The 18257-nt window shown below is 43.9% G+C and overlaps 1 protein-coding gene across 2 annotated transcripts; it reads left to right on the forward strand.

Moving 5' to 3' along the window:
• Positions 1 to 219: 219 nt before the first annotated feature.
• LOC149284934 (actin-related protein 2/3 complex subunit 5-B) lies at positions 220 to 13005 on the forward strand. 2 transcript variants are annotated; one of them, XM_089496132.1, is made up of 4 exons: positions 220 to 365; positions 9172 to 9253; positions 9353 to 9529; positions 12943 to 13005. In XM_089496132.1, exons 1-4 carry the CDS (start codon positions 220 to 222, stop codon positions 13003 to 13005), a joined length of 468 nt encoding a protein of 155 aa, XP_089352258.1. The 2 variants fall into 2 exon arrangements, with proteins under 2 accessions (XP_089352258.1, XP_089352259.1); XM_089496133.1 differs by having other exon boundaries at positions 9181 to 9253.
• The last annotated feature ends 5252 nt before the right edge of the window (positions 13006 to 18257 follow it).

An 18257-nucleotide genomic window follows, 5' to 3' on the forward strand; every position in this document is an offset into this window, starting at 1 on the left:
GTTACCCCCTCGTCGCCCTATCGTTACCCCGGGCTCCGGTCCCCTGTCTTTCCGCTTCCATAATTCCGGGTGTCTCTCTGGTGTCACACCCACTCCATTTTCCGTGTCTTTCTCACATCGCCTTCTTTCTGTGCACCGTCCCCACTCCTCTATCCTCCCCTCGGGTCACACCACCCCTCCTTGGTGTCACCCCCTCACTGCCACCCATTTCCCACCGTCATGGCAAAGAACACCCTCTCCTCGCGGTTCCGTAAGGTGGACATTGATGAATACGACGAGAATAAGTTTGTGGACGATCAGCTGCAGGAAGAACCGGCTGAGCCCCAGGGTCCCGACGAGGCTGAAGTGGACAATCTGATAAGGCAATATCCTTCACGGTGTACCGGGGGTTACTGAGAATATTACCGTGGGGTACAGCTGACAATAGGCCGGGGTAACCCTGTAGTGTGGATGGGGTAATATGTTGCAATAGTGTGAGTGAGGCAGGTGGTGTGATCTGAATGGGAAAAAAGTAGAGGCTGCTACTTATTTATTCAACAGACCTTGGGGTCATTTGAAGGAGTAGCTGAAGTTCGTTGGAGTTTAGGGAGATACTTTGCAGGCAGCAGAATGGGGGGGGGCTCAAATGTGCGCATAGAGACCCCTAAACTAGTCGGCCCATCAAGGGGTTTATTCAGCAAGCGGGGAACTCTTAAGGGGGGTCGTCTTGGCCCATCTCAGAAGCAAAAGTCACCATTAAAAGCAGTTAGACCTTTAAATAACGTGTAACTCCTAGTTTAGTGAATACGCCTTGATACGACGTGGGTACCAGGGACTATGAGGTTATTGCATGTATAGTAGATGTTATCCGGTGATGATGTAATATTATCTGTGTACACCTTGGGGTTTATTCACTAAGGGGAGAGCTGTAGTTTTAACCCCTCACTGTCACTTTACATTCTGAAGGGCCAACTCCAGCGAGCTGCTGCAGGAACGGCTTTTCTAGCCTCGAAAGGTGTATAGTGAAATCAGTGAGATTTCCTCGGCCTCCTTGCACTTTGTGTTATGCTTTATACAGGGCCGCCTGTGTCGGCATTTCATGATGAATAGCGAGGGAGTTGAAACCGCAGCTCTCCTGCGAAATCCACTTTCCCTTTAATGAATGGAGCCGCTTGTGCTCAGAAGGTTCTTCGAGTTCTGATGTCGGTGATCGTTCCGCGTTTAACGTTAATGTCTGCTAAGGCTTTTGACAGAAGTTAAGTGGAAGACGTTCTGAGAGTTGACTTGTTCCTTTTTGTTCTGCGGGAAGCGACACGCACGGAGTGTCACCTTAGCAGGGAATGTTACTCATATTTGTACAATCGGGCTCCTGATCTCCGCTGACAGGGGGGACTGATGTGTAAAGGCTCTTGCGCTCCACTCCCTGGTTATGTTTGACTTGTATTGATCGTAAAATGGTCGTAAGCATGAGAGCGATACATTCCTTCTAGGTCAATAACCAGAGTTTTTATGAGATGCTGAATTTCAGGATGCCTTTTGCTCGCCTTCGGTGGTGTCTGTGATCCAGGCTGCTCCTTGACTTCCACATTTGGTGTTTCTGCTCACTTTTATTGTATTTCCACTTTTTAATGAGTTGATTTATCCGTAAATACGACCAACGGGTTGATCGGTATTATGACTTTTATTGTTTTATATAGCGCCATCATATTCCGCGGTGCTATACAATCGGTAAACAGGTCATAACAAGCAGTATATAACGTAACAATTCAACTTACAGAAAGGGGTAAGCAGTGCCCTGCCCCAAACCTTGGATTCTACATGTTGCAGGTCAAGTTGAGAAGTGCAGCTCCGCTGTTTGTAAAGGGTTAATAGTGACGTAACCTCACTTTGCTTTAATACAAGGCTGGGTTTTATTCTGGAGGAAAAAAAAATCTTAAGTATCCTTACCTTGTACATAATACCAAGTCCCCGAGCAGGTCTGGTGGTGATAAATGCCCGATCCGAAATTTGGCCATCATACAGAAATCAACAAACATGTTCATTATGTGACGGGTATGATGTGCTATAACCAGAGAACTGGAATTTCCAAAACAATTAAGAATTTTCAGTTTGTTTATTTATTTTACACACTGGCCAGAAATATGTCATAGGCTTTTCTTTCCTCCCATAAGGTGGTTATTGTATTTGTTTTGAGCCGCCATCTTTTTGTAGACATTTAGTAACGCAGCACAATGCATGGAGGTCATGAGGACCCCGGCTGGATAGAACATTAAGCTGCACTTGTGTCTGAGGTCTGTATTGCCCCTTTGATTGGGGTATGTCTTCTGTCCAGCGGGGCCATTGAAATGTTTCTGAGAGTAGGAGCAAAGAGGAGATAAACCCAATACGGGAAAAGCAAAGACACAAAAACCAATGCGCATGATAGCGATACAGACAAGTCGAAGCATCAACAGGCGTCTGTGGCCGTGTTCATAAACGTTGATCTGTCGGCGGGTTTCCTCCCTGAAAAGTGATGTCACCTGACTGTACGTGTTTTAACAGGACTCTCCGATCTGCCACCTCTGTTACTTTGCACATTAAGGAGAGGCTTTCATGAGAGTCGGATGAGCTTTATTTTCTGTTCCGGCTACGTTAATGTAATGGGCTTTTATTTCCAGAGACCGGTGATGGGTCTTTATGGCGTCTGATCTGATGATCCCAAATGAAGCTGATACACGGGGCGCAGACGTGTCTGATGTTATACATACATGTTTATTTAAGCCATTGTCCCGTTTCTCTCGTGCATTGTTAGCGGCGCGTCGCTCTGCACGCCGGCAGAAGAGGAGTTATTTAGTGCGAGGCTTTGCTGTAGTTTATACATACCTCCTGTGTTACGAGGTCCAAGGTTTCTTTCAAATTCCCTATTTTAGAAATGCATTAGCTGCTGCTCTAAATATAGGATTGTGACGGGCTGCCCGGTTCGAAGTGACATCTCTGTTCCCGTGGGAAGTATCAGGCCGGCTGTGTATTCTCTATATGGTTGTAGATTCCGGGTTGGGATTAGAAGGAACGGTAACCAGTTCAGTGCCGGGGAAGTGATCGCTAACGTCTATGTATTTTGCACACTCGCTTCGCTGATACCACGACCAGATAAGACTATTTTGGAGTGATTTCCAGATCTAAGTGTGATTAGTTCTATGGCGCATGTTAAGATATTCCACAGATGGATACAATGGTGTTCTAAGATCCTGGTGTAGCTTATCGCTTCCTTAGTGACGTCTACTTTGACCGTCCCCGTAGATCCTTTCTGAAGGGGGCCGCTGATTGATTGTGACATGTTTTGGAATTGATATGTACTAGTAGTTCACATAGCATTGTTTCTGTGGCCCCTGGTGCTACCACGCTCCCTGAAAGTACATTTTCTTCATTCATACACACGCGCGCTCTCTCCCATGCTTTGGAAACATAGCTTTTTTTGCCATAAGTACATTAATAATGGACTTCAATTTGACGAAACTCCCCGGCTCATCCAGTTCCAGCACTATGCACAACGCTACGTATAATAAAAATGAGACGGTGTGTAAGGAATCATAAGATGACACACATTGTGTGCATCTCCACCTCGAATTCCTAAAGTGCTTCGCAAACGTTCCAATATTTTGAAATGAGAGCATGATTATTTTCCTAGACGCACATTCTGGCATACGTGTTATTTTGCCCGTGTACATATACACGTTATTCATTCCTCTACTGTACACACTCGCACTCACACAAGGCCTTTATTGGGATACACAGCATCCACTGTATGTGAAGCCGCTTGGAGGAGTTACCTGTAATCGCTGACACTTTTTCCACCGCACAGCACCAGATGAGGATCTCGCGTTTCATGATGACAGCGCCCGACACATTTGTTTAGAAGTTGGGAGCCAGACAGGTCTGGAAGTCAGCCTGAAACTGTTAGGACATGCCTGAATAAATCCCAGGGGTTAGGTTACCATGCCTGCTAGGCTTTGGGGTTTGGTTCCTTTTGTGCCATTTTTGTATTGATCACTATGGCTTTTTGGTTTCTTGGCTTCTAAAACATCTACAAAGAAAGTCCAGCTGTGTTTTAGGACCCCGAAAGGTGTGCACCCCTAGCAATCAATGTAAAATGGCGCAAAGATAGGAGCTAGATCTAAATATCTAGAAGCCATGGCTACCTGGCTCCTTGGATTGTGAGACTCGACATGATCCTGGAAGCCATGGTCATCTTACTGGCTGCACGTGTGAATGATCTATATAATACAAACCCAAAGTGCATCGCAGGGAAGAACGGGCGACATTTCTGCCGCGTGAATCCTGATGTAAACAGGAAGGAGTAGAGTAGTTTGTCGCTCTCCGCGTTTCTGGTTTTACCTGAAACGTTAAAGCTGTCGGGGAGGGAAGAGGAAGGACTGTTTGCTCTACTAACCTCTCCTCGTAGTAACTGCAGATATGGGTATATGATAAGAAGAAAGGATCTTTGCACATTTTAGGCCATATGCACCCTCCCCCCCCCCCAAAAAAACACTTCACGTTGTCGTTAAAAGGTATTCTCACCAGCTACACTTAAAGTTGTTTTTTTTCTCTACTTTGATCACTCTGCCGGTGCAGACAACAATAGAAAATATTTCCTATGGTTTTCAGGGTTTTTGTTTTATATAATGACCCCCTTAGAAGGCGTATTATAGGGGCAGTTTACTTTAGAATTCAGGTTTTATCCTTTCATTCTGCTGGAACTTTAATGCAGTGATATTCACAGGGAACCGTTGAACTTGCTAATAATAATAGTGTGAAACATATTTATAGATTGAGACGTTCCTCAGCTCCAGGAAATATGCCGCTAACCGGCAGGCAGTGAAATTCCCCTTAGTTGGACTCCCTAGGACCGTGCCTGTTTCTACCCCACAGCATTTTGTTGCCGGATCCATCCTGCCTCCAACCACCAGAACCTTAGAGAACCCACCGGGATCCTTCTGTGCCACTCGCGAGTGGGGTAGATGCGAGTGGGGTGAGAGTGCAGGCACATGGATCCATGACACGGGCGCAATATGGAGTGCGCTCGAGTCACATGCGACTCTTACTAACATTTAGGTACCGAAGTTGGTTTGGTGTGAAAAAACCATCTATTGGTTATTTTAATTTAGATTCTTTATTTGATATTATGTAACGTAATGGAACCAATCAGAAACTGATTAAATTCTAAAAAGCGTTGAACGATAAAAAGTGGCGCGTGGAAATTAAAACGGGCCGCAGTGAAACATTTCTCTTCGCATGGCCCATCTTTTCGCTTACGACAGGCTCTCCGTGGGGTATCCGCTGAACATCTGTTTAACCGCACACTTAAGCCGGTGCAAAAGTCAGCGATAACTAGAACAGAATAAGACAATGGCTCTTAAGTTAAAATTTAAATCAGAAATGAATACGTTCGAGTGCTTTTACTGTTTGTGGTTGGAAAAAGTCACAATTTGGTTATTCTTGAAGTGTGAATAGAACGCTACTCGTGCGTTAACTGCCAATGACCAGACTTCTGATTTTGAAGAGACTGTAATTCTTTAACTTAAGTGAGTCCCAAAAAAGAAAACAACCAATTCTCGTTGAGCCTTAAATACAGTCCTTTATACATTAATGCAGATTATAATTCTAGGAAACTTGGTTTTATCTCATTTTGTTCCAATATACTTCCTTTATTTGCTGTCAGTCATGAGATATTTTAGGGGACCTTTCCTGCTCAAACACCGCACTGAGCTGATTCTTTATGGCAATGATAATGAAGTCTGTTCCTCTATAGTGACCAACCGGGTGATTAAGACTGAGCCATTCCAACATTTGCCGTAGTCAGGGTGTTTAGTAGATAGTTCCCATACAAATGGCTTAATATGCAGCTACTTCATTTCAGCGCAGGGTTATATCCGAAGCATGGGCTTGGCTGCTAATAAGCATTTTGTAATTAGATGTGTTTGTGGTCGAAACACCCATGGCTGGGTGGCGCCTCATTGTTTCAAGTTCTCTGATGGCAAAACTTGCTTAACAAGTTGATGGTAATTTCAAGTGTTTTCATTCTCAGCTGGTGCTGTTGACTTTTGCGAAACCCCTTTGAGAAAATGCTACTGTTCTGTGTGTCGTCCGTCGATGTTCCCATGTTCTGTGTGTCGCCCGTCGATGTTCACATTGTGCGGGCCAGTTCATGTAAAGTGCTGCTCCCTACAGTGTGCGGGGGGGGGGTGTAAAACCTCACAGAACGCAATGAGTTATACATCTCACATACTGCAGGGCGTTGAATGATAGGGCCGATCCAAGCCCTGCAGCCTGGCAGTTTTGGTAGCCCATATATCAGGGACAAATTTTCATTTATATAATTCAATTTGTTTTAAATAAGCATCTCTTTTCTTTGACCTAACCTGATGTGTGAGGATCTCCGGTGCCAGATGTTCTGATATTTCTAGTATTATTGGTCAGTAAATGGGTCATGTGAATTTTGTGAAGTCTAAGTAACTGTTAGTGTGTTAGATGGAGGCAAGAATAGGACATCCAGGCAACCTTGGCTTGTGATCTTGGTTAAGTGGCTTAGTCGTGTATTCAGTTACTGGGAATGGAGAGAAATCTGCTCATTTAGAAGCGTTTGTAATATGAGAGCCTTGTAGGACCTCTCAGACCAAGAAGGAGTTACGCCAGCGTGTCCCCCCATACAGCAGCCATTGGAGCAGCAGATGGTTCTCTGATATGGGCCGTTGGTGACGTGTAATATCTCGTCTTCATTATGATATTCAAAAGAGACAGATGAGAATGAAGTGTAGGAAGCTACATGTTATCCTCACCTACTCCTCTCCTTCATTTCTTTGTCACATTAAAAATCCATTTTCGAAATGTTTTTTTCTGTTTTAAAACTCTTCTTGTTTTCACATAACACAATACTTAGAGATATTTGTCATGTGAGTGTGTTCTACCTCTGTTATCTTAGTCTAATCTACTAAACAAACACCCTGACTCCATACCGTACTGCCTTGTAAACAATAGAATGGCGGGTGTTAATCACCCAACCAGAAACACTGACTAATGAAAGTCTATGGAGGAACGGACTTCATTAGCATTGCCATTACGACAACGGCGGCCTCCAGGTCTGCAGTTTGGAAGAAAACCAATGCTAGACTACATTATGCAATACAATGCTAAAGAAAATACATTTTCAGCGGGACTTCCTCTTTAACTGTCATCTCAAGCTGTTCCTTTCAGGGGATGTTTTACTTCCATTCCAGTAATAAATCCAATGGGTTCCTTGCGAGTCTTTGTTACAGAGTGATGAGTAACTCATTGAAACTCTTCTAACACCCAGAGGCTATTTCTTTAAAGCTCCACAGAGAAACACCAGCGTTTTGTTTAAAATATAAAACCACATTTTAGCTCAAAAGACATGTTGGGAATTGAGAATAGCTTAAAGAGACAGCCTACTGCCCTAAATACCCTCGCCAACACGAATGCATTTAAAGTACTTAGTAAGCCCTGTAATGTGCATTTATAGATCCTTTAAAAAAATCACACGCTTAGATTCCGAAAGTGTTAGATGACGTAGCTCCCTCCGGTTCCCCATGTTGAAATCAATGAGAAGTCGGATGCGCAGCGGGGTCCCTTTAGACCCCTGGGAATCTCTCACAAGCCAGAGCGGAATTAACGCGAGAACCTCACAAAATGTAAAATTCTGTTTAAAAATAGGCTTTAGTTCGGAGTCTAGATTGTATTTATTGACCAAAAGCTACTGCATGTCGGCGAGACTTGTTCTCTATAATACCGTTGCTTTGCACCATACGGCAAGGCTTGACAAATTTGTTGTGAATCTAGGCGCCAGATAAAAAAGTTAGGAGCCAGGATTTTTTTTTAAACTAACAGTTGGTTAGGAGTGATCGGATCATCATCAGCCCACTTACCAAACTCACTCACTCATTTGACTTGGAAGCACCCTGGACTTTCAGGTCAGTGCTGGGTTTTTTTTTGTTTTTTGTTTTTTTTAATTTTTTTTTTTTTTAACGCTTTTAATGCTGATGTTCCATTGGAGCACAGCATTGACTGATATTCAGTCCCCAGACAAATGTTAACCCCTGCAATGCCCTGTCATGTGTTATACACAATTGTGGCATTGAAGGGGTTAACGCTGCACTGTCGCTCTCATGGCGCGATCAGGCAGCAAAGGGGTGTTGGGGCTGGTGTCCACACTCATGTGGAGACCAAAGAACCCTCTCCCCTGTCCCTGAAGCTGCCTCTGGCAGCTGGGACGCAATTGCTGGTCTATAGACGAGCCATTGCAGGGGGGAGTCTCTGATGACTGCTGTAAGGCTTCCATGCCAACAGGAATCATCAAAAGGCTTGTGGGGGTTCGTTTTTGCTGTTGCTGGTTTGCCTGGGCTTCCAGGCAGACCACCAGCAGCAGAGCCCCTTACAAAACAGGAATTAACCCCGAAAATGCCGCGATCGCGGCATTGAAGGGGTTAACGCTGCACTTTCGCTCTCATGGACCGATCAGGCAGCAGGGGGATGTTGTGTCAGGTCCCCACACTTATGTGGGGACCCAATCAACACTCAACCCCATTTCCTGAAGCTGCCTGTGGCAGCTGAAAACGCGATTGCAGCTTTTCCTGCAATCGCAGTTTCAGCCTACAGAATCGATCACAGGCTCAGGGGCGGGCTCTGAGTGGCTGTGCTGTCTGCCCAGGGCAGACAGCAGCGCCCCCTCGATCACAGGCTGACAAACACCTAGGCGCCTGGGATTTGTCGAGCCCTGCCATACGGGATAGTTGGTGTATAATTATAATCTGTGCCTGATGAACCCAACATAGAACGTGAGGCATCCGTTCATAAAGGGAAGTCTTGCTGGATCTCGGAAGACTTCCGTCCTGGGGAGGGTGATGCCGGCCCCCGAGGGCTGCCTCGGTTGTGAGATGGTCCTCTGTGCCGGGAACCAGTGGGTAGCAGCGTGCGCCGGAGCACACAGCGCTGCTTTCCTTTTGACGCTCCATGCCGTCGTCATAGGGTTTTTTGGCCTACTTTCTTCAAGGTTGCGTGGAGTGTTGTGAAGGTTTTAAGGAGATCAAAATTGAATTAATTGTGGAGAATCTGACTCATAACTTGGCTGAAATTGACCATGAAAGAGCCTTAATTAGAATTATAGGAGGCATTATTTCTGTGCTGCTTCTCCTTAACCACTTGTTGCACAGGGGACATGCTTCGTGCTTTCCACGCTGCCTTCCGGAATTCTCCAGTCAACTCGAAAAACCAACTTGTGAAGGTAGTTACTGTTTCTCTTCATGTGTTGATTGTTTAAAATCATAATAAAAGCTCGGAACGGTTATTGTTTCTTCTCACCGCTCTTCTCTTTGCGTCCTAGGAACGGACCCAGGCGATTGTACTGAAAGTCTTGACATCGTTCAAAAGTAATGATATCGAACAGGCGGTGAAGACACTGGACCGAAACGAAATCGATCTGCTCATGAAATACATCTACAAGGGGTTTGAGAAACCCACAGAGAACAGCAGCGCCATATTGCTACAGTGGCACGAAAAGGTAGGCAGGGAATGAGCGAGCCGGGGCAACTTGTAGAGCAAAGATAAAGGAGTGGGACGCACCCGACATTGTTTAAAGCCGAGATCACAAAATGAGAGCCGTTACTGGTGACTTATATGAAGTTTTATAGCAAACACTGTCTAATGCCTCGTTGTAACGATAAGGTAACTTCGTTTTGGGAGATTATTGGTGCAGCTCTGATACCGTTCTGTGCCGTTTGTTATGTATCAGGATTGTTGTAATAGACATAGCAGACACCACCAATCACATCCAAATCTGTGAGTCAGAAACCTGTTCTTTATTTATCAGAAATGAAGACGGCATCTGTAAGAATCATCAAAGTTGCTTTTCTATCCAATTTTTAGGATTGGAAGAGAATTCTGTGCCGTTCGCCACCGACATTTAGGGGCTACTTGAAGGAGGGCACCATGAAAATGTAAAGCGACCACTCTGCCATCATATGCATTAAAGTGGGTGATGGCTGGACTGTTCCTTTAAATTGCAAAAAAGTCTGCTGATACAGTGTGTTCTGGGTTAGGGGGAGCCTGATTTTGCAGAGAACAATTTGTTTGGTGATTGTTTCGTATTATGGCGTAGTCTGAAGAATACCAAAACTGTCAAAAACGTGTACTCGTGATAGACGGAGTCAACCCATATAACATCATCTAGGAGCGGCTGCGATTTATGGCAGTGCTGTGACTCTGCTCACTGGGCTGAACTTAGAATGAACCCCCCCGGAAGAAAATAGGGTGTAGTGAAGATGTAGGGTGCATTTCTTGTTATACCTGTGTGGATATACATGATTGATTTGCGGCTTGATAAGTAAGAGCTTGATATTAACAGGTGCAAGTTTTCTACAGTTGACTATTCTGTAAATGATTATTTTTGTATTGCTCAATATGAAACTGGCGGATGCCACCGGACATGTTCAGTAGATGAGTGTGTTCAGTAAGGTGTGCCAAGGAGCTGCGCAGCGCAGATCACGTACCGGCACCTTGTTTTATTCCATTTCAGCTACATTTAGAAATGTATTATGTGCTGCTCGATCTGTTCCATCGGCACAGGGGAGGTAACATAGTAACATAGTTCATAAGGTTGAAAAAAGACCAGAGTCCATCAAGTTCAACCTATATACATATTGTGTCCCTACTGTGTTGATCCAGAGGAAGGCAAAAAAACCCTTATGAAGCAGATGCCAATTGCCCCATACCAGGGGGAAAATTCCTTCCCGACTCCAAATATGGCAATCAGAATAAATCCCTGGATCAACGTTCTGTCCCTATTAATCTAATATCCATAACTTGTAATATTATTGCTTTCAAGAAACACGTCCAGGCTCCTTTTGAACTCTTTTATTAAGTTTACCATTACCACTTCCTCTGGCAGAGAGTTCCATAATCTCACCGCTCTTACTGTAAAGAACCCCCGTCTGTGCTGGTGTAGAAACCTTCTTTCCTCCAGCCGTAGAGGATGTCCCCTTGTTATAGATACAGTCCTGGGTATAAATAGGTCCTGGGAGTGATCTCTGTACTGTCCCCTTATATATTTATACATAGTTATTAAGTCCCCCCTAAGCCGTCTTTTTTCCAAACTAAATAACCCTAATTCTGATAATCTTTCTGGGTACTGTAGTCCTCCCATTCCCCTTATTACTCTGGTTGCCCGTCTTTGAACCCTCTCCAGCTCCACTATATCTTTCTTGTACACTGGTGCCCAGTACTGTACACAGTATTCCATGTGTGGTCTGACTAGTGACTTGTACAGGGGTAGAATTATTTCCTTGTCGTGGGCATCTATGCCCCTTTTGATGCACCCCATGATTTTATTTGCCTTAGCAGCAGCTGCCTGACACTGGTCGCTACAGGTAAATTTACTGTTAACTAAAACTCCTAAGTCCTTTTCCAGGTTAGTCGTCCCCGGTGTTTTCCCATTTAATACATATTCCCAGCCTGGATTTTTCTTCCCCATGTGCATAACCTTACATTTATCTGTGTTGAACCTCATCTGCCACATCCCAGCCCAAGCCTCCAACCTATGCAGATCCATTTGTAATCGTGCACTGTCCTCTATTGTGTTAACCACGTTACAGAGCTTAGTATCGTCTGCAAAGATTGCTACTTTACTATACAATCCCTCTACAAGGTCATTAATAAATATATTAAAAAGAATAGGACCCAAAACTGACCCCTGTGGTACCCCACTAGCAACAGTCACCCACTCAGAGTATGTACCATTAATAACCACCCTCTGTTTCCTATCACTGAGCCAGTTACTTACCCACATACACACATTCTCCCCCAGCCCAAGCATTCTCATTTTATGTACCAGCCTTTTATGTGGCACCGTATCAAATGCTTTGGAAAAATCAAGATATACGACATCCAGCGATTCACCCCGATCCAGTCTTGAGCTCACCTCCTCATAAAAGCTGATCAGGTTAGTTTGACAGGACCGATCCCTTGTAAACCCAATGCTGATATGGAGTCATACACTTATTTTCATTGAGATTCTCCAAAATAGCATCTCTTAGGAAACCCTCAAACAGTTTACACACAACAGAAGTTAAACTAACAGGCCTATAATTCCCCGGGTCACTTTTTGTCCCCTTTTTTAATATTGGCACAACATTTGCTATGCGCCAGTCCTGGTGAACAGACCCTGTCACTATAGAGTCCTTGAAGATTAGAAATAGGGGTCTGTCTATTACATTACTTAACTCCCTTAGAACGCGGGGGTGAATGCCATCTGGACCTGGTGATTTGTCTATTTTCATATTTTTTTTAGGCGGCACTGCACTTCTTCCTGGGTTAGACAGGTGACCGGCATTAGTGGAAAGAGAGGAATGATGATGCTTCAGTTGTATGGTATTTCTGTATTGGGTAATTCTGGCCCTATATAATGCAGAATCTGGAGAACGCTCACCGACTTAACTACACATTTTATAGGATCCACCAAGTGCCTCTCGCAGCAGAAGCCCATTGGTGACAGGCCTTCATAATTTATGGTGACGTCAAGGAGTTTAAACCAAGGCTTATGTAGATCTCGCTGTCTGTATATTTTCTGCTGGACTTGCAGCTTGTGATAGAAGCTCCCGTTGAAGTCAATGTGACTTAAACTCATGAGATCGCACGGTGCTGCAATGTAACTCTCCGCCTGAGAGATCGGTTACCACTAAAACCTCATAGAGCACATGCTCAAGAAACTGTAATCTTCCTGCAGTGATTGTATGGATTTTCCTTCTCTAAATACCCCGGTGAGCATTGTTTGACAGCTTCAGACTTGCTTACACACCTTATTACATGAATCATTTATAGCAAAGTTCTGAAGAATCCACCTTCCCAAGAAGACACCTTCCCACATCACTGAAATCACACTTTGTTGACTATCTCCTTGTTTCTGGCTTCTTCCCGCAGGCACTAGTAATAGGAGGTCTTGGGTCCATAGTCCGAGTTCTCACCTCACGGAAAACTGTGTAAAAGACTCTATTAGCTGAATCCAGAAGTTTACGTTCCGGGCTCCAGAGCTGTGAAGGACGAGGGGATGCGGAGCGTCTGCAGAGTGCTATCTATTAAAACTGTTTTGGAAAATTCACTTGGGAATGCTTCTTATTACGACTGTGGACGAGACATGAATGTATGTTTGTTTAATGGGGGGGTGGATTTTCTTCCGAGCACCAGTCCTCTAAAGCGGGCCAATGCTACATTAACAGTATATCATTGGGGGGGGGATTTTTATTTTAGAAAGGGGGGGAGAGCGCAGAGAATTCATCGGGCACGCCAAGGAACAATCATCCGTAGTGCTAAAGGCTGCAGCTGTTCCTGAAGCCCAGCCCGCGGCCATACTTTAATAAGCCCAAATGCTTAATTATATCTGCCCTGTTCTGGGGTCAAACCAAGAATGTGATTTAAGGATGAAAAGATCTGACAATTACAGAGATGGCGGACTGGTGGCTTTCGTTTTGTTAACGTGTACATACAGGATTTTAGGAGTTCCCCGGTTTTGGTCTTACTTGAAATAACTGTTTTAACCATTTCTCCGCCAGAGAGGCCACGAGCGCATTGTGCCGCGGTGCGGGGCCGGCCTCTCTGGTGGAGACGGGACAGCGTTCAGTGGTTTGGGGAGGAAGATATTTGTTTGTGGTGTTTGTAACTTAAGGTAATGCCGGGGCAGCTTGGTCTTCTGTGTCTTACCAGAGAGGATTGAAGAAGAATAACCGCTCTCCGGCCGCGCCACCGCTCTACTGATACCTGTAAACGTTATTAAACTGCAGCTTCCACGAGTGAAGTGATGAAATAATATTCTTTTATCTTGGCATCATTGTTTGAGACTTTTTATTTTTTACCTTCTGAAGCAGCATTGCATGTTTCTCCTCGGCCATCATGTTATTTTGTGTGTGTGTTTTAAATCAACCTGTGGGGTAACAATCAAATATTTTTTTTCCGTGTAGGCAATTCATTATACAAAAATGGGTTTATTGGACAAGATATTACTTTTATACTACCATAGACACCTTCTGTGTTACATTAGTAAACATGCAATGTTGCTAAATTGGATTGGGGGGGTAGAATTTGGGGATTATTAATTCATAGAGAACGTTGCTGTCGATTGTCCGTTGGCATGGACTGCAGCCCAGTTGTCCGCGTCGGGCAGCTCCGCTGTAGGATATTCAGAGTATGGATACCTTATCCAGTCAAATGTGACACGGGCCGAAAGGGTGAAGGGTTACCTGTAAAAGTGCCTGCTACATCAATAAATCTCTTGGATCACATGTGGCAAATGTTTTTTTGTTTAGCTGAAAATGGTAAAAATGTCATGTATAATGAGACCTCTGAGACCTCATCCATGTGCAGATTCCATTTGTTGGTGACTAGCCCGGGCTGGGAATCCAACAACCTCAAGGCACCTGAGCTGTATTTGTTGTGTTTATGGCATTTGCCTTCTCTTACAAAAGAGCTCCTTCTAGTCTGGGTCTTGTCCAGGAGCCTCATAGCTGCCACCCCAATCCCAGAGCCAATACCCTTTTTGGCCTGAATTGTCCTCTTAAAAGTTAAGTTAGTAAAAATGAGGCATTATTTTTATCTGTACCATTCTAAGGTCAGGGTGACCACGGAGGAGGATAATCATGTCTGCTTCCTGGTACTTGTGTCGTGGCTTTTAAAGCTTTGTCAGGAGTAAGTGAACGGTCATCTTGCCCCAAGAATGCGGCTGATGCCGGAGAAATGGGTCAGTTTGGAGGGTTCTCCGCTGCAGAGGTGCTTCCATAGGGACATAGAACGTGTTGGCAGATTGCCCGATCTGAATACTTTTCCTTGTCCCTGTTAGATGTAGGCTAGCCTTATGTCTGTCTCATGCATGTCTAACCTCCTTCACTGTATATTAATCTACCACTTCTGCTGGAAGACTATTTCATGCATCCGCTAACCTCTCAGTAAAGTAATATTTCCCGATAATTTTAAACCTTTGTCCTCTTGTGGTAGTTTTTGCATGTGATGTATTCACCAAGCAGGCAGAAGCAGAGCAAGGTAATGCACCTTTACTGCAGCTTCTCCCAAGTGACTTTTTGTGTCCCCCTCCCTTCATTGCTGCTGGGGCTGCATCACTCCCTTTAAAGAAAGACACTTATGAGATAAAACCCAGTATGTCTGTATGCTCACAAGGTAGGGCTTACCCCCCCCCCCCCAAAAAAAAAAGATAACCCACCTTGTTGGGAGTTGTCATCTTAACTTGTATTTACCTGCTTTTACTAAGCCACTGTCCTACTTTAGTACAACTTATTTGGTTTCTGGCCCCCTTAGTAAGTGATGGGTGGAAAAAAAAGACAAAGATAAATTGCTGTGATAGTTCTGCCACCTTTTGCCCCTGGTCTGTTTCCATTTAGTAGAATAAGTCCTTTTTTTTTCTTCAAACCAAAATATATTCCAAACACAATGCTGGTTGGAAAAACAACGTAAATAAAGGTAGTTTTAACGCAGGATTTTAGTGAGGGTAAAAGCTACGGAGGGCAGTTCTCTGCGCAGGGACGGAGCTTCCAGAACTCAAAATGAAAACACGTTACAAGTGAAACCAAAGCAGCGGTGTTATTTATTCATTATTCTGCCACAAATAAGCCAACTACTCTACTATATACAGCATCCAGGGCCTATATGCATATGGATTTTGGGGAGATTAAGAGAAAGCAATGAGCAGAATTTTTACAGAGTGTGCATCAGGTCAATAGTCATATATACAGATTCAGAAATAAAATAAAGGTTTAGAGTTTTAGTTTGAGGAACCCGCCAGTCTCCCCACAACATAAAACACATACTTTCTCTGTGCATTTGGTTTTATACAATAAGAGATATACCTGGGGTTGAAAAACACTGGTTTTGTAGCAAAAGGCAATTTGAAAGTCATTAGCGATGTATTTGTCTGTCCGCGGAGGGAAGCTCCGCTTTACATACAGCTACGAGGTGTGCCGAATCTGTAACTATTACAACTCCTCAACGTCACTACGGAACGAGAGTATAACATCTCAGATCTGTGCCGTTAAATAGGTTATCAGATTGCATCCCTGAGGTGTGCAGTGAGAATGATCACCGCGCATGCTGACCCAGATTCAAGTGGTTAAAAACTAGCACTCCAAAAATAGATTGAATAAACTGCATTTCCAGAAGAGATCCTATTATACGCTCATGGGAAAAATTATTGCAGTACTTATATTAACCAAAGTCTTAAGAGTTTAAGTCCTTCTTTACCAAGTTGTATTGAGTAATATCCATTTCCAAACATCCGTCTTCAATCAGATATATTTTAAAAAAAAAGCTTACCATCCTTTGGCCATCAAATGATGCTTTTTTTAAAATCCAACTATGCTACATTCTAGAAGTTTCACTTGCATACAGATTATATAGATATATATATATTAATGAGCACCTTCCATGCAAAAATGAGAAAACCTGTTGAATTTGATCCATACTCTGTTGGAAAATGCATAGATCACAAGATATTTCGTTTCATAGTCATAGAGGTGTAAAGAACGACTGCGGGGTAGGTTATGGAACAATGAAATCTGATTGCATGAGAAGTGCTCACTTAAAATGTAATTGTGCATTTTCCTAAAAAAAATTGTAACTGATGCACGTTATCGATGCTCTTGGCCATAATCATGCAACAAGTAGGTCAATATGGAAATTAGTTCTCAACCGTGGCATCTGATTTACATATTAGACTGAGAAGAGAGTGTCACGAAAGAGCAGAACCACATCCAAAACACATCTAGTGTTACTTTAAATAACGTGTAGGGTATTTTTCACGCGTTACCACAAACGAAGGGCTCAAGAGGGTTTCCAGGGAAACAATTAGACGATCCAAGCCGTATCACGAGGACGTCTGAGATGTTATCAGGCTGTAGAGGAACGGCTCTCGAGGACCTTCCTTTTTCGTACAGTCCTGATACACATTAATACTGTTTAATGCTAAATGTGTTTGTTAGCCTTTTGTAATTTTGGAGCTACATCCTGCCAAAAAAATAAGTTATTTTCATAAAATACATTTTATATTTAAATATTTATTTAAAGTCATAACGCCACTTTCATATCACCAACATTGTCAGCAACATAACAGAAAAGGTGCAAATCCTGATTCCACACAAAGTATTGCACAACTACCGAGAGACGGGGATAATGTGACGAGTGAGGGGGAGATGACCCGTATATATATATTCATATTATATATCTGTCAGCACGATTCACTGGGATTTAGACTTGCCATTTCAGATGTAATGTTTTCCATTTTCAACGCGTACTCCCTAAAAGGACAGATATAGTATAAGAGCATCTTTTTGGGCTGATATCCATCGGATTTATGGCAACCGTAAAGGGCTTTTAATCTAAAAAGGATGCAGGGGTATTAAAAAAGTCTAACTTCTGTGTGTTAACAAGAAAGCCCATCATATGTCACCAAATAATGATTTTTGCTCAGAACACGGTAGATATTTTTGTGCACGCGTGCTTTAAAATTATAGTACCGTATTTGCTCGATTATAAGATGAGGGTTTTTTCAGAGCAAATGCTCTGAAAAATACCCCTCGTCTTGTAATCGGGGTCATCTTATAATCAGACCTCAAATAGAGGTCTGATTATGAGACTAAGATCCAGATCCCCCGCACCGCTGCAGGGGACCTGGATCCTCCTGTCTCCCCCCCACACACACACACTTACCGGTGCTTCCTGCGATCCGCGTAGACAACGTCCGCTGCAGCCGGAAGGAGGTGGAGTTGGCAGCGGGGGTTGTCTGCGTCTGTCGCGCATACCTTCCCCAAATGTCAGAGATCAGAGTTCCCCGCACCGGTCTCTGACAGCCGGGGAAGGTATCCGCGACGGACGCAGACAAACCCCCGCTGCCAACTCCACCTCCTTCCAGCTGCAGCGGAAGGAGACGTCAACCCGCTGCCTCGGCAAAACAGCAGGAAATTGGAAGTGTGTGTGTGTGTGTGTTTTAAATGGGGGCATAGGGCATTTCTGGAATGCCTTATACCCCTATATGCCACTCTGGCACTTAGGGGGTTAAAAGGAATATTATGGGGCAGAGTGGCTTATAGGGAGGTATAAGGCATTTCAGGAGGCAGAATGGTGTTAAGGGGGCATTTAATAGAGCACTCTGCCTCCTGAAATGCCTTATACCTCCCTATATGCCACTCTGCCCCATAATATGCCTTTTAACCCCCTAAATGCCAGAGTGGCATATAGGG

Source organism: Sceloporus occidentalis, unplaced genomic scaffold (genome assembly GCF_023333645.1).
Source record: "Sceloporus occidentalis isolate IW3139 unplaced genomic scaffold, rSceOcc1.0.p SCAF_87, whole genome shotgun sequence".
NCBI lineage: Eukaryota > Metazoa > Chordata > Lepidosauria > Squamata > Phrynosomatidae > Sceloporus > Sceloporus occidentalis.

What these genes read in the sequence shown, in the direction of transcription:
- LOC149284934 (XM_089496132.1), top strand. Translation starts at nt 220, where the DNA reads ATGGCAAAGAACACCCTCTCCTCGCGGTTCCGTAAGGTGGACATTGAT. An exon ending in CGAAAAACCAACTTGTGAAG is followed by an intron (nt 9,254 to 9,352) that starts GTAGTTACTGTT and finishes TTTGCGTCCTAG; the next exon opens with GAACGGACCCAGGCGATTGT. An exon ending in TGCTACAGTGGCACGAAAAG is followed by an intron (nt 9,530 to 12,942) that starts GTAGGCAGGGAA and finishes TTCTTCCCGCAG; the next exon opens with GCACTAGTAATAGGAGGTCT.